Raw genomic sequence first — 24,745 nt, forward strand, 5'->3', positions numbered from 1 at the left:
CCAATCGAGATGACACTCACCCTCCCATGAGCATGGTGAAGACCATGAGAGCAGAGGGGGAACTGATATCCCTGGATGACGAATCTGAAGAAAGACAGCTGTGCATTAGGCTCGATCCTGTACAGGAAAGTATTCTTTACCACACTCCGCGCTAATCGTCATCACCTTGACCAGTAGTAGATAATAGCAAAGATGAACGACGAGCCCAACAGTGGCATGCCAGATGGGTAGTTGAGGAATACGGACAAAACTGCTATGAGGAAGGTCACAACGACCGAGAAGTACCTGGGGCACCGTGGTAAACGACAACGAACACCGTTTGCCTTACGCATAGTCGCCCGGCATTGCGCTGAATCGATCCGAGCGCTCGAGCTTGCTCCCGAATGAAGTGAAGAAGTACAGCTGAATAGGAATGCGCAGTGTGAGTTATACACTGGTTCGGTACTCACTTGCATGACGAAGTTGAAACTGAATTTGCCTAGAAAGAGCACGCTGGTGAAGACCCTCCAAAAATTCAGTTTCTGGTAGACTAGTCGCCAATCCAATATAATCAGCATTGGGTTCAGCAACCTGAGATGAGATACGAGACTTGATCGGAACAGGAGTGGTACCCCATCTGGACCAGGCAAGTGGTGATGAACATCGTGGTGAAGATAGCACGGGTCACTATGGGCAGGCCGCGGTACCAACCTTCGGGCGTATTATCCATGTTACGATGAAAAACTGGCCAGGGAATCACATATTTGTGCAGGAACGCAACATACAGGTCATACTGTAGGAAAACTGCATTACTCCGAGGCTTTCCTACGAAGACCCAAACGTGGAAATTTAAAATTTCCGTAATTTTTTTCACATTTTCAGACTAGACAGTAGCACATTTCCCGAGAAAACGCCTGTATGAATTCTTATTGTGCAAATAGTGAGCCGTAGCAGTATGTGCACAATGGAATATATGCTATACTATGGTGCGAAGGGTTGGAAAACTGCGCTCTGATTTTGGTCACGCGATTGAGTGGTAAAAGTCAATCCCTGTACGACCTAGGGGATGCCTCCTCGACTATCTCATACCAGACCTGGTCCGATAAGTAGGAAAGCTCCCACGTCAAACTGCATGGACAAATCGAGCTCTACCGTAGTTACCATTGCCACGTTAGTGCCGTGGAGTTACCATTACATATCACCCCACTGTGTACAATATAAGAACGAGCCAGAGTCCATGGTATTCTCAATAGCATACCCTATCCCCTTGTCACTCAGATCCTATCTTGATCGGATTCCCACACCGGCGCCCTAGTACTCAAGTCGGTGCCGAACTTCCGAGACCGAGCTGATATCACTTCAACTTCAATTATTCAAATTAAAACTTAAATTAGGGGAAATTGACTCAGTTCGAGTTCTTAGCAAGATCGATGGATCGCACTTCAATCTATGAACTCTCGGATGAAGAACTCAGAGGGTCGGATCACAAGCCTCGTCAAATCATCCGACAGTGAAAGGATATCGCGCCCGCCTCGGTATCTATGAATGTACGCATAAACATATGTCGTATCCTTTGCTGTGCACTACGAGGGTTTATCTCGCGTATTCAACAATTTGCTTCTCGAGCTCGAGCTACAGTGATCTTCCGGGCGAGTCTGAACCCTCGTTTGTCAGCGTGGAGCGCGGTGGTCCACAGTGATGTATTCCCGCCGGACGCCGCGTGAATAAGTAGATGTGTGCACCTGAGTGCATATTGATCAAGTAGCTTCTCTGTTTCTCCATCCCGAATCTTTGAGGATAATCTTATGATGGTATCATTCTTGTGCTTTTCCGTTCACGCCTGTTGTTGCGCCCTGTGGATAAGGGATACCAGATTGACTGTTACAGTACCTTTTGCTTTATTCCTTGGTGCCTCCATCTCCCACTCGATCTATGTGTTCCCCCACTGATAAGACTGTGTCCGATGCTCCTTTGGTCAACAGATGGAATGACTTCGACCCCCTAGAAGAAGTAAGTTGGCCTTGCCATTCAGTCTGCCAGTGCTGTTATTCAGGTTGTGGTCGGAATAGCTGATGGAAGCTGTTTTCCCCCGCACGAGCCAGCTTGCGAGTCTGAGTTTAACGATCAGTGAGTGCCTTTTGGTGGTTTTCCGTAACCAATTTGACGTAGATATACCAAGTATGGTTCGTCCATGTCCCATCCATTTTCGGAGTTCTTGCCTTGGCCCACCGGTCCGAAGTTGAAGAGTTTCATCGACCGCTGCAACGAGGAGCTCGACGGCCTCAAAGAAGTACCATCCACGACTCGATCTCGCAGAATCTTCAGCGGACCGCTTCGCCCTGTTAGGTTCTCGAGTCTGAAGGTGTTATCGTGAGACGCCCCGACCCTGCGTGCTGTGATTTCAACGTCCGCACCAAGACTCCTGATTTTGAGAGCCCGAACCAATACTGCGCTGTCTGTCCTCGTGACGTCATTTGTACGATCGGCAATGAAATTTTAGAAGCCACTATGAGCAAGAGATCTCGGTGAGGGCTACATTTGTCTCCTGTCGCTCTATCCTCTGCATCATTTTCAGTTATTTCGAGTACCGCCCTTACCGTAAACTCTGCCGTTACTACTTTGACAACGACCCCAGAATGAATTGGGTCTCGGCCCCTAAGCCTCTCATGGCAGACTCGTCTTACAATCCAGAGTTCTGGACTTGGAACGAAGAACAGAGAAAAGTGATTCAACTCGGTTTTATCCGACTCCTGTGATGTATCCACTCAGGCCAACATGCATGACTATCACTTTTGCTGTAACGAGAATGAGGTCCTCTTCGATGCCGCTGATACCCAGCTGATTGGAGATGTGATGCTCGTCCAGCACTCTATGACCACCAACTTGGCCGGCATTCGTTGGCTCAAGAGACAGTACCAGCCCAAAGGCATCACTGTGAGCGTGGCGGAGTATGGAGAGGAAAAGTTTTCTCATTTCAGGTCCGTACTCTACATTTTCCTTACGATTTGTATCCGTCGCATATCGACTGTACATTTGTCAGTGTCAGGCCTGGACTAGTAAGCCATGCGAGTAACTCTCTCTTTGCCCGCAGTAGTGTCCGTGGTAGGTTTTGACCAATCCTGATCGCCCTCCTGTTGAGGAAGAAGTCAAGTTCTTCAAGCAGAATGATTGGAGACTTGTTGACGTACTGTTCGTTCGGAAGGCTTGCTCATTTGGATGTCGTTTTGTCCAGGTTCCTATGTGGAACGGCAGCAAGGAACATCCGGTATTCTGCCAGTCATCCCGTTGGCTATCTATGAATGTCTTCTCTATCACTCCTGATAAAATTTGTGTGGAGGATGATGAGCAGGACTTAATCCGCCTCCTTGAGGGAGAATACGGCTTCGACGTTCTGGGCATTCCTTATCGTGGAGTTTTCGAATTCGGAGGTTCGTTGCACTGCTCCACTTGGGATGTGCGCCGTCGCGGCGGCAAACGTAGCTATTTCCCAGAATGGGCAGGTAGATTTGACCATTATCGTGAAGTTACACAATGAACGGTTCTATTGTATGCAGGTTGCGAGGAGGATATTGGCCTAACCAAACTCACTCAACTTCCATAAGGTTGGCTGAGAGATTAACATGAGCAAAGACTCAGAATGGAAAAGGGCGTGCTATCTTATTTAATCCTATGATTTTGACAGTCATATGACGTGTTATGTTATTGGTCAATTACGGTGGAAATCCATTCCCAAATGAAAACTACATTCTTATCCTTCACTGCTATAAGTGGTAGCAGACGATATGCTGTAACATCCAACCTCTTGCGAAACAAGCACGGTCCAGAAAAGACATGAGATAAAATTTTATGTAGCTCGCAAAAGTATATCAATTTGCGTATCACTACATGCGTACTATGACAAATTAGCGCACTAACAATGTAGAAAACGCACAACCTTATCACGTAATAATAATGCAGGTTTTTTCCGGGATCCGGAACCCGAAACGCGCTAATCAGTCACCAATTTAATGGACAATCACCGGTGTATAATAACTAGCGACGCAACACTTAGTTTGAGCGTAAACGAGTAGATAGTGTTCAGTCTTCATCCGATGATGATGCAGTGACTTGCTGCAGCTGCTCTTGAATGCCATGCAGCTCCTTCTCAACAGACTGTACATAGCTCTCACCGCCGCGAGTTTCAACCTAACAAGATGCAAATTCAGTCGCCACCAAATCAATGTACACAATAAGGTATGTCCCACCTCAGTATGATCCTTCACGTGCTTATCCATTTCCTTGATCGCTTGCTTCCTAGCTTTCTTGCTGATCTCTGAACCGTCGGCGAACGTCAGAGGCAATCCAGCATCGTCCCAGGACCCGTATCTGCGTCCACCATTGATGGAGCTCTCAATATTCTATTATACTACTTCGATTCGTCTCTGAGGAACTCAGCAGGGTCTACCAGAGCCTTCGTCCACCGCTGAAGTTCTTTCGTCTTCTCTTGAACTTTAGTCTCCAACTTGCGCCTCTCCTTCATACGGGCCTCACGTTTCTTCTGGGCTTTCTTCGCCTCGATCTCGCGCTTCAACGCTATCGGATCCTCCAGCGACCACACACTGAAACACAGAAATCAGTTCCCCCGACTCAGCCGATGTCTACGGCCCGTAGACGATCCATCACCTGCTTCCATCTGGCTTATCTTCAAGGCGAACTCCGAGATCGACCATAGTCTCATCGCGAAGGTCATCACACATCTGCAATAGCATCTTGTTCTTGTCTGCTTGGGCCGTCGATCGCAGCTGCTCCCGGAAGGAGGCGAAAGCGGTAAGGACGTTAGAGAGAGTCTTTGACTCCTCCCCTTGAGCTCCGCTCGATAGGCCTAGGACATCCGCGTTGTCAGTAACACCGAAGATCGTTAGCATTTTTTGCACCTGAAATAACGTCACGCGCCACGAAATTGCTCTTTTCCTAGGCCTCACATATTGTGCCGCCTGCTGAATAAGAGGTGCCTTCGGATTTTCGGACTTCACCATATACGAGTTCACCGCCGTAACGATATTGTCCAGTTGAGTCATCGCCTCCGACCTTGAAGCGGAATTATCACTTCCATATAACCACAATTTCTATTACGTGTTGAAATTGTCGCACAGTGCCTCATGAACAGCGGCCATTGCAGTAGCAATTTGCTCGTTTATGGCGAAATCGAGAGACTCTTCTTCCCACCTACACATAAGTGCATAAAGCTGGCTTAATGCATTCCAATAGCGCTACTTCTGTCTGATAGAATAAGGGGGACGGGTACGAAGGAGTTCCTTCACGCGGTTGAAAAAGGAATTAAAACGAGTTTCCTGCGGGAACGAAAACATCAAATAAGGCGGAGCGAAGCAACCATCATCACCTTATCCTTCGCCTCGGCAATTGTCTGATCAGAGAAGTTGATTGGCTTGTCCCACTGCTGCAGCAAAAACATAATACGCAGCTGGCGCGCAGTGTAACTGACAAACGTGAAACCGAATCTCCTATGATCTGGTATAAAACTACAGCAATTTCCGACACATTTTGAACACTCAACCGTAGCATGTAGTTCGTTAATCACTACTCAGAATGCATACTATACAGCGGCTCTCGGCACCCACGCGTTACCTTTGCAGAGCTTGTCTAATAGTAATGAAGTTCTTCAGGCTTTTACTCATCTTAAGGCCCTTTATGTGCAAGTGACCAGCATGCAGAAAGTAGTTGACCCACTGGGCGTCTGCCGTATTGCAATCGCCACAAGAATCGCCTAAAGCCAAATACTCGAGTAAGTACCCTACAAGAGGACTTACTGAAGTGATAGGCTTCACTCTGAGCAATCTCATTATCGTGATGAGGGAACTTCAGATCAGACCCGCCACCGTGGATATCAATGTGAGCTCCCAAAACCTCACTAGCCATCACCTGACACATACTCGTCGACCCAAAACGTCGACCTGTAGGTTTGAGTCCAACTCACACTGCACTCAATGTGCCAGCCGGGACGGCCTAGACCCCAAGGTGACTCCCAGCTAGGCTCCCCGCGCTTTGAACTCTTCCACAGGGCAAAATCGTTCCTATGCCTCTTCTCAGAGCCGAAGTCCCCACCAGTGGCATTCGTCGACAAAGCACCTACACCACGCCTCGACTTAGAAATACTCAGTATAGATGTTCTTCGTCCTCACCTTCTCCTTCGGCTATCTCAGCGTCGGTCGCTCCCTTGCCGGCGGAAGGCACCAGTTTCGGATAATTGAAACCGTGGGTCTAAACGGACCAAATGCTACTACTACTAATGCTGCTACTAGGAAAGTCAGGCTAGTACCTTATATCGCTGGGTGTCGAAGTAGACAGAGCCCTTACTCTCATAAGCAATCCCACGCTGCACCCATAGTTTGAATGAACTCGACGACTTCTGGCACGTACCTACCAGAACCTCGACCACTTCCTACACACTTGTAAAGCCTCACTCTGTAATGCGAGTCATGACCGTTGGCTCCCTTATACCCAACGACTCGCAGTCTTCAAGGAACTCCTTCTCATACTTCCTATCCGATGAACAAGATCTTCATCATCAGCATACGACCATCGCCCACCCACCTAGCATGAGCGTAGAATATCTCCTTATCCTCAATAGTAGCCCCGAACTGCTCATCAAGCCAGTCAGCGAGGAGATCTCGGCAGAGAGTGATGAAACGCTGACCCTGAGCACAGACGACGAAGGCTCCTCACTCTACTTCATTAGTGACTCCGCCCTACATCAGTGGAAGGAGATGCCGAAAGCGTGTCGAATTTGAGCTTGAGAGCTTCGGCCTGCTCAACTTTCATTTCCTGTTGGGCCACAAGAGTTGCATGCTCCTCGAATTCTCGGGAAGAGGGATCGATCTGATGAACCACAACCGTGGCGAGTGACAAATACACTGCAGCCATCTCTAGTACATTCTCGGCCTTCATTTCAGTCAACTTTTGATGGGCCTTCTGTATATTCCTTTCCACTACGACTCCACAGTCTGCCTTGACCTTCTCAAGGCTGTGATGGCTACTGGAGTATCTAGTGATGTGGCATATAGTCCGACACTCCCCCGTCAAACAACTACTACTGTCGAACAAGCTCGCCCTTTCGCGCCTTTAAGATGATCTTATCGTCAATGTCAGTGATATTCATCTGGTAGAAAACACGGTACCTACACAAATCCATCACTGCTCACTCTCGAGAGCGGATTGCATACAAAACCATATCACCCTGGTATTACTGAAAGTAGTCCTCCAAGATCCTACGAATAATATCGAAGGTAAGATACGCTCGAGCGTGACCCATATGGGCCGAGTCATATACAGTGGGACCACAAACATACATGCGGACCTCCTTCCCATTGATGGGTACAAAAGGAACCTTGACCGATTATTAATACACAGCTTTTCGTGACTTCCAGTGAGTTGGATTACCTTAGTGTCTGTGAGGGAATTATGAACCCTCAGGCCCATGTCACCCAGAGTGTTGGTCTTAGGCTTGTGCCACTCAGGAAAACCGCTTGCAGAAGACATACGACTGGTTAGCCGTGACACTAAGGACAGTGTGTGGTAAAAGCTGAATGAACAAGCCACTTCAGGCGAGTTTTACGTCAGTACGAAAAGGAACTCCAAAGAAATGCCGTCCGTCATGGAAAGACCCGCGTCAAATCCACAATCATATGGCAATGGTCCCAGGTGCTTGTCTCGGAACGAAGTCGAGCCTAACTCTCGGTGTACACGATTTGGCAAGAGCGGAGGTGTAGGCTCAAAAATCGATCCGAGTTGCCTAATGTTGTCGCGTGTTGAGTACTTGAGCCTGACGGCTACGAGGTATGCATGCAGCCACAACCACTGGAATAGCAATAATACTCAATAAAAAGCTGTCCACACCCCATTCTTAGGCCTCAAGACGTTGTACTGTCCCTGTAGGACCGCGGAGCTACTTACTTCTCGCTCGCCTCATGTTGTAATGCTACGATCGATGAGATTGAACTTAACTTTCGAGTCTTAGCTATCTGTGGAGCTTCGTCAGTGTTACCTATACATCTTGCAGAAGACACACGGGATGCTGCTGAGGGCTGGAGGGGAGGAAATTATCTTCACCTTTCAACGCTTATTTGAAACATTTGAAAAACTAGCAGATCCCGTCGCTTCGCTCCGGGGGATCCTACTGTGAAATCCGGGCACTGCATCAAATCTAAGCGAGATGCATAAAAACCAAAGAAGCGCGCGCCATTGATGGAAAGTAAAGGTTGATATCCAGGTGACGACCATAACGCAAGTGAGAATCTAAACTGCAAATTCCAAAAAAACAAGAACTGCAGGTGAAAGCGGAGAAAGGGAAACCCGAAACCCCACCCGAAACCCGACGGGAAACCAGAAACCCGAACTGTTATCCAAGGCTAAGTCGAAATGCAAGTGAGAGCATGAGCTAAACTTCTTTAGAAAAGAGGCCTATTCTTTAGAAATGAGGATTTCCCCGTGAAATCCCATCGAATACGGGGTTGCGGGAGGTAGCACCGTGATTGGTCGGTCCGTCGGTATTTTCAACCGTAATGACCCAAACTGTTTGGGCCACACACGGTCCGACCACATCAGGTGCTACCAATGCCTTCAATTGATCTCGTGACCCCCACGTAGCTGCGCGAAGGGCCCACCTAAGATGGAAGCCGGACATACCTGTCCGGTTTTCCAAATGTTGGTGGGATCAGTATGAAGGCATCGCCATATTCAAGGGAATAAAAAAAATTATTCTGGCCCGTCGAGGGACCCCTCGACTCTCGTGGTTGAGCTCGGCCTCACAGCCGTACTCAATCTACGTTGTAGACCTGTATGGTCCAACTCAAGGTATGTTTCACCTTCGTTTTCCGCTTTGCAACACTCAAAAACCGTTTACGGGCGCGCGCACTTCACTTGTGTCATATGTCCTTCAAGGGTGCACCCCTCCTTGCGCGACATTTCACTCACACTACAGGACTGTTGTCCTTCCGCTCACCAGAATATTCTCCAGCGCGCCCCGAAAATGCTCGCCGCGCCCCGAAATTTCTCCTCTTGCCCCTAAAATACTCTTTTTGCCCCGAACATACTCTTGCGTGCCCCTAACTTTTCTTTCGCCAGATGCTCTCCAGGACGTCTTGCCATCGATAATAATACCTTGTATGGCATTGTATGCAGCATCATGGTTAAGCTCTCAGTCTAATTCGAAGTCGAATTATAATGTCCATGACTGATACGGTTCAAGTATACACCCAGATTCTGTAAACTAGAGAGTGGGGGAGCGTGGATGAGATTTGAGGGTTCATGTCAGCGATTGCTGAACTTTGGTGTCTCGAATATCATATTCATGGCTATTCTGACCCCTCTGGTCTGGTTTTAGTAGTGGTGTTATTGGTGATAATACTGTTGATAGTCCTTCGGTGGGGGTACGCGTGATAATAATGTTGTGGTAGATGTTTTTGTTCTTGCCGCATTTGGCAGCCTTCCTCAGACGGCAGCCTTGTGATGGCCAAGAAAGAAGGCCCTTCTTAGAAGGGTTGAAAGAATGAAATAATGATAACAAATAATAGTGGTACTTTAGATCGTATAATACTATTGTTCTTATGCATATCTTTTTAATTCTTATATTGGCATTGTCCTTCCATTCCACAGCTGACTTCTTCTTCTGTTCCACGGGATTTCAGCCGGGTAACCGTTTTGTTCCTTCTCTCAGCTTAAACTCCAATCCTGGCGGAACCTCCCGGCCACCTCAGGTGACCTCATGTCATCATTTCATACCCGTTACCTTCTCAGCCATCTACCCACCACCTTCATGCCTGCTGTCACTCGCAATCAGCTGGCCGTCTGTGCGCTGGTTGACCAAGCCTTGTGGTAAATTTCCTGGCGTGCACAGGTTGCCCTGAGTCAGGGCCCCTGACTTCAAATGTCTATGAACCTTTTCTCCAACCAGGCTCATCCCGCTCCTCGAAGAGGAACCTCTCCTCGAGTGGCTGCAAGCTCATAAGCTCTTGAGCACGCATCTATTATGCAGCTGTGGATTGCTCCGACGTTACTCCGAAACCACCAAAAGCGGCCTTCGCGTTTGGTATCTCAGATGTACCAACTCTGAGTCAGAGTCTCTGACTGTCCTGTCACTGATACTCCTGTGAAATCCGGGATATGGTCAAGAACTACTCTATCATTCGCAATGATGGTAAGCATCTTATCCCTCATCGCCGTCGGTCGACGGCCTAAGGACATCGTCTCTGAACTCGGTGTGTCCTCGCGAAGCGTAACTTGTTCGGATTCAGTGGAACTGGAACCCGGTGGTTGCAAATAGCAGGCCAGGCTTGTGTCCTCTTCAATACGTCACAGGTACAGCAATCAAACAATATACAGTGCGATGAGATGGTGGTAGGTGGTAAGCTCAATTACCACAGACGTAAACCCGTGAGGCAATCCAAGCAGCTACTTCGGGTTGAAACTCTTGCTACTTTGGACGGCAATGGCCGTGTTAGTGGTGTTGTGGCTAGGCATGTCCCTGATAGGAAAGCTACCTCTTTGGTACCTCTGATAGATGAAGTTTCCGCTCCTGGTGCTACTTTAACTACTGATGAACTGAAATCTTACCTTTTCTTAATACTTTAACTTTGCATTTTCTTCTATTCCTTTTTATTTTCTTTTATTTTTTTTTCTGTTTGTAGACAACAGTGTTAGATGGTAATGCAATAGCCGTAAATAATTATTGTTCATAATCGAGCAATGTTGGTGGTAAATCAAGGTTTCCATTCCAGAATAGATTCTGAGAACTCATTCTGAGAGCGCGATTCGTTGAACGCGTTTCGGAATCGATTCCAGAATACATGCCGGAATATTTGTGGTAGTTGTACATGGCACCACCATCACAGCAGCTGCCGTCGTCACCGCTACCATTGATCAGTCCTAGGACAGCCCTAGGTTTGACACCGTTTTCCGCCCTACCGAGGTGAGTTTATCATTAAGTGTAGTAGTTGAGTGGAAGGGTGTGTATAGATCTATGGTTGAGGGTGTTCTCCGAAGCCCAGCCCCCCGACAACGGGACCAGTTAGGCTTCTCACAAGAGGCGGCCCAACAACCCCGATAACATTTACGGTGAAGTTAACCCCATTATCTCTACATGTCTCCCTCTTCGTACGTTACCTATTTCTTTTCCATTTTGGGAGGACCTTTAAACTTCGACTATCATCACGCTTAATACTCCACTGAGCTGTGGTTGTTGACACCCCCCTCCAAAGAGGATGTATTGTTACGTTATTGTTCGTCACCTTTGCAGTAGAGCATCATTAGTAGCCTGGTTTGTTCAATTCTCAAATAATAGAGTTACCGTTTGCGTTAGCGTCCGTCTCATGACGATCATGCCTATATTACTTTTCCATACGATTTCACTCGTGGGGCTTTGCGTCGAAGTAAATGAGTCGAGAATACTATTCTCAGAATAGTATCGATAATGAGTCGACCGTTGATCTGTACGGAACTCACGCGCTCAAACACGTAGGACGTTTGTATGATAAGCATCGTGTCATGTACGTAAGACAGCAACGTTTAATCCACTGTATTAGCGATCAGTACAACACATTGCACGAGGACTTTTGCTGACCTATAGCAGTGTATTTCTCCCACAGAAATGGACAGTCAACAAACCTTCGCCCTGAACGATATTTTGAATGATATATGCAATCCTGATAGACCACGAAACAGGATGTATGTGGTAACAGGCATCGCTGGCGCCGGTAAAACTTATCATTCGTTTCACTTCGGTAAAGTCGAAGTGAAACTCGGCTGTCGTGTGTTGGTCAATATGAACTACGGCGATCTCGCGTGCAACGGAGATTTGGGTACTGTCGTATCGTTCTCGTTCGAGAATCTCGAACGTGAATGCTACGGTCGTAGCAATCGAAAGGCATTCAAGACGTGATTCGCGCATCAATGTCCGCCTAGATCGAACGGGAATTGTAATCGGTCTATACCCTCTGAAGCAAGAGGTGATCAGGCCGGACGGGACTACACTTTGCCACATACGCAATATAGGCATAGAGCTCGGAGCAGCAGTAACGTGCCATAAATCGATTAGAGTCACATTGCAGTACGTGGTAGTCGATTTGAGCCCGATGATGGGTGATAGAAACATGAGCACGGCCTCAATCCACAACTCCATGGAGTCTCGTTTGGCCCAGCCATGGCTCTTCGGAGCGGTTTATACCATGCTGTCGCGTGTTGGGTCTTCGAATCGCATATACCTTAAATTTGTTGGATCGAGCAGATTCGCCAGAAAGATTTTCTTCTCTGGAAGTGCTCGACGATTTGACAGGCTCTGTCATGAGAAAAGCCGTACATTTCTGGCGGTCAATGCGAGATTCGGCGCTCCTCGCAATATTCCCGAGGCCGCATCGTACTCATCGAATGATGATTGGAATCAAGAGCTGACAGCCTTGATGAAGAACGTATCGGATGAAGTGAAACAGACTGGTGAAGAACTCTCGAATAAAGCTGTCAACTTCATGATCAACGCGAGTGCCGCGGGGTTCTTCGCTCAAGATGGGGAATCAGGGAACGGAGAGACAAGCTCAGCTTATGATGCGATGTCAAGGGCTCGGAGAGATTCCTTCATCGACATGGCTCGCAACAACAACGAGGCATGCCGTGAGCTTCTCACCAGTCATCCCCGCTCGGCAGTGCCAATGATTTGACGTATGCGGGAGTACGAGCAAGGTGGCAACAGTGAAAATCATGATAATGATATTAGTTCGCCACGAAGTTGTACTGCCCCATCCGTGGTGATATCATCGTCTGAGAATCGCGAACCAATGCCATTCGACATACCAGACGTTTACGACACGTCTTCGCATACTCAAAACAACTCTGAAACCCCCCAACAAACTGTTGATGGATCATTCGTTTTCGTCGGAGCGGAAACAGACCCTGATAAAAGCGGAAACGGTGATTGCGATACAGATTGGCAAGCTGGATCAGAGTCTGAACCCGACTCGGATAGTGAGTCTTCGGCAGATGAGACTTGCTCAGTGGATGAAAACGATCTTGCGAATGCTCCCAATACAACAATAGACCCGAAGCATGACGATGCTAGGTGGGATGATGAGGCTTATTATACCATGGTTGGCGATATCGAATCCGTAGTCGAGAGGTACATATCCCGTAAACCATGCCTGTATCGGTCTAAGAGCAAGTCGGAGTAAAGGAATCGGCTAGTTCTGTGTTGTATGCCTGATAACTTGGCGCACCGCGTCCTTTAGACGCCTCTGTAGCTGTCCTGCTCTTGTTTCTAACTCCTCCGCATCCCTTATCTCCGTTCCCGAGTTGCACTTGTCTACTTGCTCTATGAACTTCTCCCAGTTCGTTCTCTTGAGATTTCGCCTTCCTTTCGCCGTGCGCCCATCCTGCCTGTCTCCCCTTCCGTCCCCCGGTGGTGCGAGACTGAGCCCAAGGGCTTCATGGTCGCAGGGAACGGCGAGGCCCATGACATCCGCCCCTTTTGCGCAGCATTCCGCGAGGCTTTCCCCCAAGAAGTTGCCGTCTATGGCGGAGCCCCATCTAGTATTGCGGAAGGTGTCGCGTCCCACATTGACGTTCACACATCTCAGGTTCTCCGAGTCAGCCCACCTGTCTATCTCGGCACCCCTTCTCCAGGACTCTCTGTCGTACTGGTTCCGGTGCTGTCTGCTCGGCGCTCTGGAGCACCAGCTGCCGGATTGAGCGTTAGGGTCCCCTCCCACTAGTGACCAGGGCCCCCCTTTGACTCTGCCCAGTACCTGTTCGAGTGCCTTGTCCCTCCCCAGGTAAAGGGATGTGAGCTTAATCCATCGTCCCCAACCCGGTGGTCTGACCTCAGCTGTGACGTGGTCCTCCGCTGCTGTGCCAACCTTGTAGCCTACAAGTTGTAGGGGACTCCCTGAGCAATCAGTATAGCCGCCCGCGGCCTTCTGGCGTTGGGGTCTCTCACGATGTCATAGGCCCCGCACCGCACTGGAGTTCCGGCTGGCGGTTCCTGTATAAGCACCGCTAACACGCCGGCTCTCTGAAACTCCTCCACGGCGATTGCCAGGGCTCCTGGCGACCTCATTATGTTTATGCAGCCCACCCTCATCATCCCCCTCGAAGAGCCCTGCTCGCCTGGCCCTTGTGGGCCACCTGCCGGGCAGGTCCTGCCCGCCCTTGCCCTGAATCAGGCCCGGACATTTATCTCTGGTGCCCTGCCCGGTTGCTCAAGCTCGTTCGCTGGCCCGCCGGCCTCACGAATAGCTCTCCCCGCGTCACATTTCATGTATTTCATAGAGCCATGCCCTTTGCATTTGCAGTGTCCACAGGTCCTTTGCGATGCCGGCAGGTTCCTCAGTGTGAAGTCCCTCTGTTGATGCCCAACCTGACCACACCACGCGCATCTCTCTGGTCTGTCCCCACAGCCCTCGCTTTCCGGGTGCCTCCCACCACAGACAAAACACACCCTGGTGTAGTAATGTGGTCTAACCCTCACCCTGGTGGCCCCGATATACAGGGCGTCCTTCGTACCTCCCTTCCCTAGGAACCTATTGGCAACCGCCTCTTCCATTTTGACGATGGCCGTGGCACTGATCGGCTCCCCTTGCTCATCTTTCTTCGTCCATATTTTCACAATTTCCCATGGGACCTCCTCTGGAATCCCGTTCCTTCTAACGATCTCTCTCCTCAAGCCTTGCTCACTGGCAACTTGCCAGTGGCAAGAGCGAGCGGAATGTCCGAAATGGAGAGCTCGCATGACTTTTGGGCCAGCTCTTTTGCCGACAGCCCTAGTGGCGGCCCGCCACTGGCGGGGCTCTGAGAATGTCCTGTAGGCTCCCGCGATCGCCTAGTTCAATGGCCAACCCAAACGAGGTTCTCCACATCCCAAGGATCTTCCATTGCGCTCCTTCCTCCCAGAGAGCCGTTTCCCGCATCTTTTTGAGGCAGGTGTTGTAGTCCTCGACGAGGACTACAACACGACGAGGACTCCTCGTCGTTGAGGTTCGGCCACCTTCTCCCCTCTGGGATCCCCTGAAGCCTGCTGGAGAGGGTGATGACCAGCAGATGTTTGGGGCTACCCCTCTGACTCAGAGGCTCTGAGGGGCACCTGAGCGCTTCCTCTGTCTGCTCCGGTTTTTGCGATCCACTTGTGTCCAACCAGCTCCTTCTACCTGTTGCGAATCGCGATTCGCTGCCCTGGACTCGACCCTCCTCTGGCTGGGTTGTCCGGGCGGCCTCCTTGCTGCCCCGTCAATGGGAACTAACCTTCCGCCACCATGGCATGGTGGCGGACTTGTAGGTCAGCCATAAGTCCACTCTAACCGTGCGCACGTCTGCGAGACACGTGCATCCGCGTGACGTGACGTCCGCAGTGACGTGACGTTCGCAGTGACGTGACGTTTTTTCCTGCCTCGCTGTTAAGGTTCGCCCGCCCTGTTATAGCTGTAGCTTATCGATTACGCTATTTGGTGCAATGAGCAACCATAGTTATTATGCAACCCTCTCAAGCTGTTACCTATTGCGTTCCATATGGCTAGTAACTTAACAAGTGGTGAAGAAGTTCTTCAGAAGAACCCGTGCTTCAAGAACCCTTTGCCCCACTGCTGCAAGCTCTGCAATTACGTGATCCTTCAGACCTTGAATTTGTCACTGCTGCCGACGTTACCTCAGCATTGCCACGTGAGGCCACACTTCAACAGAAGGTGGACTTACTACGCCTCCTTAAGCAAGCCCATCACTCACAGCGTGCATTAAGCTCAGTTGCCTCTGTGTCCGGTAGCTCCCCTTCTGTTATGCTCGACGCCGCTCTGGACAACGATGATGAAGATGGTAGAGCTCTTGCTGGTGTCCTTCGACTTCAACCCCCAGATTCGGCTAAGTGGAAAGGCTCCTCTGATCTACGCCCAGCGAAAGCCTTCTTATATAAGGTTGCAGCCGCTGCTCGCCTTACCGCTTTATCTGAGATCAACACGTGGAGGTTTCTCACGCAAGTATGCCTACAAGAGCGCCATACCAGAGAGCTACTAAGCTATCTAGAGGCTAATCATGGTGCTGGACTATCGATTGCCGATAAACTAAGGTTCACCGAACTATGGTTTAACCATCGCTGGAACATTACCAACAGTGTGGATCGAGTTTACCAGGAACTGGAGGCCATCAAGGTCAACGACTTCACTGATACAGAAACTCTACACAGCAGGCTTCTTAGCGCTCAGCAAGATGCGTCCTATCTAGGACATACCATTCCTCCGTCGACACTAAGGAGATCATTCCTAAAGGCCTTACCTGATGCTCTAAAAGCACCTCTGCTACAGGTTATACCGAGCCCGGACGCCCCCTTGAACGACTTGGTGAACTGGTGTGTGGCGACGGAACAAAATGCCCCAAAAAGGCGGGGTTACAGACACCAAACGCAGGGTATCCCCCGTTATGTCGATTGTTTACACAGGGACGGTGCCACTTTGGAGCTCAGTGCAAGTTCTCTCACGAAACCACAAGACCAACTGTTGCGCCGATCAGCGAGCTATGCCGCAATTATCAAGCTGGACGATGTGTCCTTGGAGAGCGATGCCGCTACCAGCACACCACAGGTGAGCACCCTAAAGAGCAGCTCAAGGAGGATACTAATCCGCCTACCTTATCTCCAGAGCCCAAGAATGCGTTAGGTGGTCTACACTCTACTGCCGGTAATCCCACTATACAAGTCACCTTCGACAACCACCCATCAACACCATTCAACGCCATTATCGACACTGGGTGTACAGACAGTATTGTCGCAGACTGGGTACTGTACCAGTTACATATGACGCCGACGCCACTAGATGTGCCTTACAGTGCCCGCTTACTAAATGGTGATAATGTAATTTATAAAGAATCGGTTGACTTATCTTGGGCCTTCGATTGGGAAGCGAACATGAAGAGGCTCTCAACATTTCTGGTATCTGCCAGTCTACCTTCGGGTTTGGCTGCTATATTTGGCCTCGACATCCAGAAGGAGCATAACTTCTTCTTCCATCCAGGTCGCTCTGAGATAGTCATTGACCAGCCCCAATGCCAACATATCTATGAGCCACCTGTCGACAAACTCAAGGTCTCCCATGCACTATTAACCCCTTGCACTGCATCATTGGATCTATGTACCAACCCAATTAGAATCGCCGACACTAAGTCGTTTTTTATCGAAGTTAGTGCCGATGATGATGACCCTACGAGGAAGGTTTTTACTGTGGATATTAAAAGTGAGGCAATGCCAGCGGTGGGACAGAAGAAGCGGAGAACCCGTAAGCAGCACCCGCTCAACAAGCCCGACCCTGCAGACCCTGGGCTGTATGAGGAAACCAAGCAGAGGTTAACCAACCTCGTTGATACTGGACGCCTGGCACTCACAGTGGAGGATGGAGACTATGGTTACCTGGCTACTACATACTACGGGGTTAGAGGAGCAAAAAGGGCACGACCAGTCTTCCCCTTAACATTGCTGAATGCCGCCATTAAGCCCTTGTTGGTTGATTGCCCTTCACTGCAAGAGTCACTCCCGACGGGAGTCTCCCGTCTATTTTGGATGCAAGCAGAGGTCTTGCTAGGTTAAGCCTCATCGATGTCAGTGACGCATTCATGAGGATCCACTGTGGGCCAAACCTGCAACGACTCCTGTGTGTATGGACTGATGGTGTACCGTATTCGTTCAGGGCAGTACCGTACGGCGCATCCTTCAGTCCATGGTGCCTCATCACTTGTATGAATTACCTTTGCAGTTCCCCACTCCTCGGCAAGTCCATCAGATTTTATATGGATGATGTAATCACCGAACAACCTGATGAAGTACGACAACTTTTTGCAGCTCACGGATTCCCCACTACCTTAGCTGACACCAACAATTCGGACATCACCCCCTATTTGGGTATCGAAACGGTGAATTATGGCAATGGTGTTCGTTATAGTGGCCGTGGTTGGCAGCAGTTTATCGACTTCAAACTCACTGGTAACCCTACTCTACGTGATGGTCTATCCTTGCTTGGCAAGGTGATGAGCTTGCCTGATTTTTTACCCTTATTCTTTTTACCAATACGTAACCTTCTACAATCTGCTATAGCACGTACTAAGCACGTGTTCGGCCTTACATGGGATTCTCCTATGCCTGAAGCATTGAGTAAACTACTCCATGCGTTTCACCAGCAATATAAGCTGGAAAAGCTACCGTTACTCAGCAGGAAAATCGATTCTGATGACGAGATCCATATCTACAGTGATGCTGGCGCTTATTGTGGCTGCTTTCGTGTCTATCAGAAACAGTCAGAGATCCTCCGGGGACAGCACACATTCACCACAAGCGAGCTATCCTTACATATTAACTGTAAGGAATTCCATATGGTTCTATTGGCCTTACAACGTATTGTCCTCCTCGAAGGCCGCTTACGGAGACCGTTCGTGCACGTGACCTTGCATATCGATAGCCGGACTGTCTTGGCGGTCCTGCGTAATCGGCGCACGCGTGTGGGCCCTGTGCAACCATATATGGACAAGACATTGAATTTGATTCAAGAACTACTTGGTGAACGCCTCTCTATGCTGGAACTGGTATATGTACCTACGGACGAGAACCCTGCCGACGCTGGGACTCGGAACGACCTTCACAAGGAGCTCACAAAGTGGCGAGATAATTTCGAAGTTGTAGGCTACAACTTGTAGCTTCTGGGAAAGATGACTCTGAGCCCACTGTCCAAGCAGTCCACGTGTGCTCCCCTATAACAACCCCTACTAAGAGGCCCAGACATATAGCGTTCACGGACGCTGACGCTTTCATAAGCCCGCCTAAGCGTCGTCGTATTTCGTCGAAGCTCCCTCACCACTTCACCTCTGAAGTGCTACAGGATAACTGCCAAGAACGACACACTCTACTCCAAAAAGGACTTATAGATGAGGATGATGACGGTGTGGCGCACCTACCGAACTCAGCTCGACTTTATGTTCCACCGGCATTCCGTTCCGACTTGATCGAACTATACCATGAGGAATACGCCCATCCATGTGGTAAGACATTGCATTCTCTACTTGCTGACAACTACTGGTGGCCGCATATGCGCAAGGAGGTCGTGACTTTCAAGTGCACGGCCTGTACTATCGGCAAGAAGTACCATGCCCCTAAAACTTGGTCTAAGCTACCGCATCCGCGCGGTAGTCTCACACACTTGGCTATAGATTTCACTGGACCCTATGAGAATACTGCTTATCCTTATGCTGTTACCATTACATGCTTACATAGCCGGTTCTTTCGGGTATATCCTATCATTTCTCCTTCTACTATTGCTGCATGCTCTGCGCTGGAAGATTGGGCGAGAAGCTATGGAATGTACCCACGAATAATTATGCATGACAATGATAAAGCCTTCCAGCTACAATTCACTTCTTGGTGCATGCAACGTAATATTGTGCAAGCTGCGGTACCTCTTCATGCACCTGAGTCCAACTCGGCTATTGAGCGTCACCATCGAACATTTCACGATGGGTTGAGAGCCTGTATTGCTTCTACTGGTGTACTGGATTGGACTGCCCATTACGACCGAGTCGTTAATCGCATTAACCATGCCCCTAATTCTACAACTAAAACTGCTCCTTATGATGTCTTATTCAAGGTTCAACATCATTGCCCCTTACGCAACGACTACAAGGCCTTGGACTCCTTTGTCTACCCTTTCCCGCCCGATCATTCCCCACGTTTTCAGCAAGGCTCGGTTGTGGCGCGCAGATCGGAGAGAGCTGGCAAGTTGGATCCTGCATATGAAGGCCATTATGAGGTTCTAGAGGAAGTTAGACCCGATGTCTTCTCTATCCGGCGTATTGGTGGTACTGGTGTCAACTCTGTCCCTATACAACTCAAAGCAGATCGCCTTAAACTATTACCAGGGTTGCCTAGAGTACAGAAATCCTAGTATGCGCATTACCTATCACATCCTACTCAGCGAGCATTACTCACTGCTTTAGGCTGTTGATACTATTTCATTGGGTTGCAGTATTATCTCGCTAATCTCTTATTCTTGAATCTCCGTCCTTCCCTTTTTTTTTCTTCTTTTCTGGTTCTCGAGGGGGGGGGGGGCAAGTGTTAAGGTTCGCCCGCCCTGTTATAGCTGTAGCTTATCGATTACGCTATTTGGTGCAATGAGCAACCATAGTTATTATGCAACCCTCTCAAGCTGTTACCTATTGCGTTCCATATGGCTAGTAACTTAACACTCGCCTTCCTTCCTTCGCTCGCTCTCATTCGCTCTTTCCAACCTTCCTCAAGGTTGTTGCGTTCTGGCAATTAACTCTCACTTACCGGCCCGGTAATACCGGGGTAGAGCGACTCTCACCATCCGCAAATCGAAGTCTGACAGACGGCGTCTGTTACAGCTAAGCGAATAGTGAAGTCAGTGAGAGACTGCCCCTCCATGAAAATCACGCAAGACCTTTTTCACGCATGCATCTCTACTAGCTATCGATACAGAAATTGCTAACGCTCGAATCAACGTGACATTATGGCCTTTATTGGTTCGAATCATAGCACTCCGGTATCAGACATGTAGCCCGGTCGGGCAGTAGTATATCAGGATGTTGCTAACATCATTAGGGTTGCTCCTCACAACATCTCCCCGATATTGGTCTGTGTTGTTTAGTAGTTTCACTTAATCTTCAGGAGGCTCTACTCTCAATAATGATGACACCCCATATGATCTGCTTGATGGCCTGTTATGTTCTGGTATTTGTGGGAGCCTTGCCTGCTGGTAGATACGTTCACGAAGGGCAGGGCTACAGATTGACCTATGTATTCACCGATTCTAGAATCGGGCTTGAGTTCGAGGTCAAAGGCCAGGCTCCCTTCGTGGACCCGCCGATCTACCCCCTGAAGCGCATCGAGGAGGCTTGGGCCGAGTCTTACTTCGTCGATTTCGAAGGCTCACCTGAGGGAGTTGATTACTTGTACCGAGGAATCAGGCATCTCTTCCCGGAAGTGGAGATTGCATCTGCCGACCTGACAAGAGTGGTGGTTTACCCATACGATTCGTCGAATTTACTTGCTAAATTCCAAGATCAAGTCGTTGATTTTTTCGCCGAATCCGCTTGAGGACCTCAAGTTCAGGCTCGGTTGCACTTTTTGTACCACATTACTTATCAGACGTCTCACGGCCCTGATGTGGCTATACATGTCATACGTCCTCTATTGTTGCGGAACCCACCGCCTTATTTTGTATGAGAGAAGCCATAGTCCCAGCTCTAGGATCAGGGTCTGATCAAAGATGTTGATGACCTCTGGGGCATTCTCGCTCGTGGTTCACGCTGTATTGCTCTCTTCGACTCGACTGAGGACCTTTTTTCTACTCAATCTCCATTATTGAGTCCATAATCTAGTTCATATTTGCGTTTAGGAGTAGAATTTATTGCAAGCAAATACATATCGTCGAGACTCGAGTCGGGAGCAAACATCGCGACTCTGGGAGAGGCATCAATCTTCACTTGACGCAAATGGCTTCATCTCGTTCGCAAATCCCAATGAACATGAAGATTGGCATGTGAAGAAAGCGATCTTCGACTTCCGCTTTTGAATCGGCGATCCACAATTGACTGAGTTCAACCGAGACGCCATATTAGCCGAGAAGCTTGTAATCCACGCTCCTCGACTCGAGATGTCTGAAGCTTGGAAGTTCAGCGGAGCCTCCTTGATTCCACCTTGGATTTTTCCGGCTTCCTTGGGAAACACAAATCTCCTTAGAAAACTTACACTCTCCTTAAATTTTTGTGGTTCACCCACCTTTTCAATCTGAAATTCAGCAATTGAAAGAACAAATTTGACGAAAGCAATTTGTTTTTCGACGAGTGAAAGGAGTTTTTCACGAAATGAAAGTTCAAATTTGAAAGGAAAGTTCGATTTTCGTAGACCGGTCAAAAATGAGAGTTCAAATTTGTAAATGAAATTTATGAACTCGGAAACGCAAGTTCAAATTCGTCGGACACGATACCAATTTCGACCAATGAAAGCTCACTTTCACCACATCTCGATATGCACTATTCAGTGAATAGTATTCACACTCCACGAGTTGACAACTCGCACAATGTTGACTACTCGAGGCACTTCTCAAATGTGAACAGTTGTTGCGCAGAGTGAGACTCACGGGTGGTTCTCCGGAACGTTGGGTCGCAATGTTCCGCTGCTCTCGTACGTTCTTTCATGGGGAAGCTCACCAGATGCTTTCCTCAACCATGATTCTGTGAGTCCCGCGTATTTGATTTCACGAAAACTCGGACAATGTAGTCGTTTCACCGCATATCTGAATAGCAGCTTCTCATAGGTCGAGACATAATCTTCGAGCAAAAGCTTTAGAACGTATTTGTTGGCCGTCCTTGGTAGACCGCAGATCACCTTATCAAGATATGTGTCGATACCATCCAACACACTCCTGACTCCTTTTTGTACCAAGGTATGTCCCCACGCTCCTAAGCCATACCCGCAAATAGATGCGAGGTGATTGCGTAGTGCTGTCACCGCCCTCTTCCTGAGCCTTCTGAAAGTGTTCCACAGGGGAGTCAGGGTGCCTCTGATCAGCTCAATCTCCTGTCTAGCTTTGGCTGCTAGGGCTTTAACATGCGGATTCCACGAACTGCCCATTCTGATCACGTACCCAAGGTACGTTATTTCCCGTTCTACTGGTATGTTCAGCAGGCTCTCCTCCTCTAGGTCTTCGGTCAGAATAACACTCTTTTCTCTGTTCATGACCAACCTATAATTTGGTAATATCTCCTCTAATTGTCGTATTAGCCAGCTCACCTTGTCGCGCAGCTCGATTTCGCTCGTCGCTTTCACCAAGATAATCGTGTCGTCAGCATAGCTGATCATCTCGTAATCGCCTACTAGCTCTCTGGCAATCGATGCATGAGCAATCCTGTAAACCGCTGGAGACGCTACTCCCCCTTGTGGAGTCCCATAAGCATAGTTCGTGAAACGAATCTCTCCTTCCTTGCCTTCTTGTCCATTCTCGTAATATATCTCACGACCATATAGATAGTCACAAAGTAGGTTGACCACAGGAGAGGGGGAAAATTCCCCGATCGCTTGTCCCACGCAACTGTGCTTGATTAGATTGAATGCATTAGACATATCAATGGATACACCAGCCATAAACATATTCTTCTTTTTCCCTTCTTCGATCAGTGCTCTCAGCGACTCTACTGCTGTCGCTGTGCTTCCTCCTTTCTTATAGCCGTGAGCATTTTCCAAATCTATCTTCAGTCTGCTACCGCTTGTAATCTCAGCTTCATATTTCTGTAACAGTTGCACTTCTAGGCACTCTAGGGCCTTGCCGAGAGTAGAGCATATGCAAATAGGCCTCAACTGCTTAAAGCGATCGACGTTGGCCCTGCCACCCTTATTTATTAGGACTATTTTTGCTATCTTACCTAATTTAGGATGATAGCCCATGGTAATCATATTGATGAAAACTTGCCGAATGCCCTCGGCCAACTCTTTGTGAGCGAACGCGAAGTCAGAGTACTTTATCCCATCGCGTCCTGGGGAGGTATCTTTCCTGCCCTGTAATCTCCTCAGAGACGCCTCCACGAAGGAATGCGAAACCATCTGCAGCACGCTCCGTGTTTCCGCCGGTGTGACGGGAACTCTGAACTCCCCCTCCCCCCTCGTCCGGCTGCTCGGGTGTGTAGAGGATGTCTCGAGGAGCTCAACGAAAGCATTCTACATCAGCAGCTTTCCTATAAACGGGAGTTGCCTTCCGCCATTTAAGGATGGATTCATGCCCTCCATCACTGGCCAAAACTTTGCTCAAATGCTCTCTCTTGTACTGTCGGAGTAGTAACCCATATTGCCGCCGTTTGTCCTTATATGCCTTTTGGTCATCGGGATGAGCTGTTCTGTGAGCCTTGCGTTGTAGTCGCCGTAGATCTCGACGGCACTCTTTTAGTTGGTGACCCCACCACGGTGCAGAGCCCGCCCTAACTACAAGTACCGCGTCGACAACAGTTGTTGTTTAGCTTTCGTAATGATTCCACTCAGTTTCGTCATCTCATGATCTATCTCCTGGCATCGCAACCTCTCCGGTACCTCCCTACTCCAGTTCTGTATCTCATCCTTGACTCGTTTTCTATATTCCTCTCAGTCTTTCGACGATTGCTGAAGGACTCTGAGAACCTTGTGGTTACCTGCGTTCACCGCCACTTGCATTGTGATGATGCGATGGTCGAAGGCAATCACATCAGTCTCAGTGCACCAGTTGAATATTCTTAGCCCGCATGATATCGAGAGATCTATGGAACTCTCCTGCAGACCTCCACGGCCAAAGCGAGTCGCTTTAAGCGACAGAAATTCCTCGCCCTTGGATCATTCTGTATGTCGTAGCCCTTAATTTGCAGCCAATTGACAATTGCTGCACCTCTCCTCCGTGAGTCAGTATGTACAGAACTCCGATTGGACCAGACACCGTCCTCGGCGTTAGCATCGCAACATAATAAAAAATTGGAATCATCACAATCATCAATTAATATGTCTAAACTATCCAACGTGCTATATATATTCTCATCCTGTGGGAAACAAGCACAGATAAATAAATTCCCATAGGCTTCCACCGCAACTATATCCTTTGCGAGTTTAGTCTGTCGCACTATTGCATCTTTTTTGACAGCTATGCAGGCTCGATTCCCACACCTCCATATGTATGATAATAGCGAGGCCACTGTGCCGACCAGTGGAAATTTTCGGGCTCACATATACATA

The 24,745-nt window shown here is 48.8% G+C and overlaps 9 protein-coding genes across 9 annotated transcripts in view; 7 read left to right on the top strand and 2 right to left on the bottom strand.

Moving 5' to 3' along the window:
- The window catches only part of Pmar_PMAR015526 (conserved hypothetical protein), a gene marked incomplete at both ends in the record, with an annotated part of 1,207 nt that extends 498 nt beyond the window's left edge, over positions 1-709 (bottom strand). The window contains 5 exons of the mRNA XM_002769020.1: positions 1-84; positions 166-285; positions 329-402; positions 450-570; positions 612-709. Coding sequence (XP_002769066.1) covers positions 1-84; positions 166-285; positions 329-402; positions 450-570; positions 612-709 — 497 coding nt within the window. The remainder of the gene's footprint in view (positions 85-165; positions 286-328; positions 403-449; positions 571-611) is intronic.
- A 1,202-nt stretch (positions 710-1,911) lies between these two features.
- Positions 1,912-2,110, top strand: Pmar_PMAR015527 (hypothetical protein; the record flags this gene model as incomplete). The annotated part of the gene is made up of 2 exons (XM_002769021.1): positions 1,912-1,989; positions 2,033-2,110. 2 exons carry the CDS (start codon positions 1,912-1,914, stop codon positions 2,108-2,110), a joined length of 156 nt encoding a protein of 51 aa, XP_002769067.1.
- A 60-nt stretch (positions 2,111-2,170) lies between these two features.
- Pmar_PMAR015528 (Glycine amidinotransferase, putative) lies at positions 2,171-3,580 on the top strand (the record flags this gene model as incomplete). The annotated part of the gene is made up of 8 exons (XM_002769022.1): positions 2,171-2,269; positions 2,326-2,504; positions 2,555-2,702; positions 2,749-2,913; positions 2,958-3,035; positions 3,086-3,163; positions 3,212-3,479; positions 3,534-3,580. The coding sequence occupies 8 exons, from the start codon at positions 2,171-2,173 to the stop codon at positions 3,578-3,580; spliced, it is 1,062 nt and encodes a 353-aa protein (XP_002769068.1).
- Positions 3,581-4,056: 476 nt separating this feature from the next.
- Pmar_PMAR015529 (cysteinyl-tRNA synthetase, putative) lies at positions 4,057-7,515 on the bottom strand (the record flags this gene model as incomplete). The annotated part of the gene is made up of 19 exons (XM_002769023.1): positions 4,057-4,164; positions 4,224-4,344; positions 4,389-4,577; positions 4,642-4,892; positions 4,941-5,046; positions 5,092-5,184; positions 5,233-5,309; positions 5,360-5,456; positions 5,605-5,713; positions 5,787-5,898; positions 5,954-6,105; positions 6,159-6,237; positions 6,296-6,418; positions 6,461-6,518; positions 6,571-6,674; positions 6,814-7,021; positions 7,071-7,154; positions 7,224-7,363; positions 7,417-7,515. 19 exons carry the CDS (start codon positions 7,513-7,515, stop codon positions 4,057-4,059), a joined length of 2,310 nt encoding a protein of 769 aa, XP_002769069.1.
- Positions 7,516-12,428: 4,913 nt separating this feature from the next.
- On the top strand, positions 12,429-12,683 carry Pmar_PMAR015530 (hypothetical protein; the record flags this gene model as incomplete). Its single annotated transcript, XM_002769024.1, has 1 exon — positions 12,429-12,683. The coding sequence occupies one exon, from the start codon at positions 12,429-12,431 to the stop codon at positions 12,681-12,683; it is 255 nt and encodes an 84-aa protein (XP_002769070.1).
- A 3,099-nt stretch (positions 12,684-15,782) lies between these two features.
- Positions 15,783-16,340, top strand: Pmar_PMAR015531 (hypothetical protein; the record flags this gene model as incomplete). Its single annotated transcript, XM_002769025.1, has 1 exon — positions 15,783-16,340. A coding segment is annotated over one exon (558 nt), but the record flags the coding sequence as incomplete, so codon positions are not given.
- A 563-nt stretch (positions 16,341-16,903) lies between these two features.
- Pmar_PMAR015532 (hypothetical protein) lies at positions 16,904-17,578 on the top strand (the record flags this gene model as incomplete). The annotated part of the gene is made up of 1 exon (XM_002769026.1): positions 16,904-17,578. The coding sequence occupies one exon, from the start codon at positions 16,904-16,906 to the stop codon at positions 17,576-17,578; it is 675 nt and encodes a 224-aa protein (XP_002769072.1).
- Positions 17,579-19,067: 1,489 nt separating this feature from the next.
- Pmar_PMAR015533 (gag/pol/env polyprotein, putative) lies at positions 19,068-19,919 on the top strand (the record flags this gene model as incomplete). The annotated part of the gene is made up of 1 exon (XM_002769027.1): positions 19,068-19,919. The coding sequence occupies one exon, from the start codon at positions 19,068-19,070 to the stop codon at positions 19,917-19,919; it is 852 nt and encodes a 283-aa protein (XP_002769073.1).
- A 761-nt stretch (positions 19,920-20,680) lies between these two features.
- Positions 20,681-21,091, top strand: Pmar_PMAR015534 (hypothetical protein; the record flags this gene model as incomplete). The annotated part of the gene is made up of 1 exon (XM_002769028.1): positions 20,681-21,091. The coding sequence occupies one exon, from the start codon at positions 20,681-20,683 to the stop codon at positions 21,089-21,091; it is 411 nt and encodes a 136-aa protein (XP_002769074.1).
- Between the last annotated feature and the right edge of the window lie 3,654 nt (positions 21,092-24,745).

The sequence above is a fragment of the Perkinsus marinus genome (genome assembly GCF_000006405.1).
Source record: "Perkinsus marinus ATCC 50983 genomic scaffold scf_1104296966680, whole genome shotgun sequence".
Taxonomy (NCBI): domain Eukaryota; phylum Perkinsozoa; order Perkinsida; family Perkinsidae; genus Perkinsus; species Perkinsus marinus.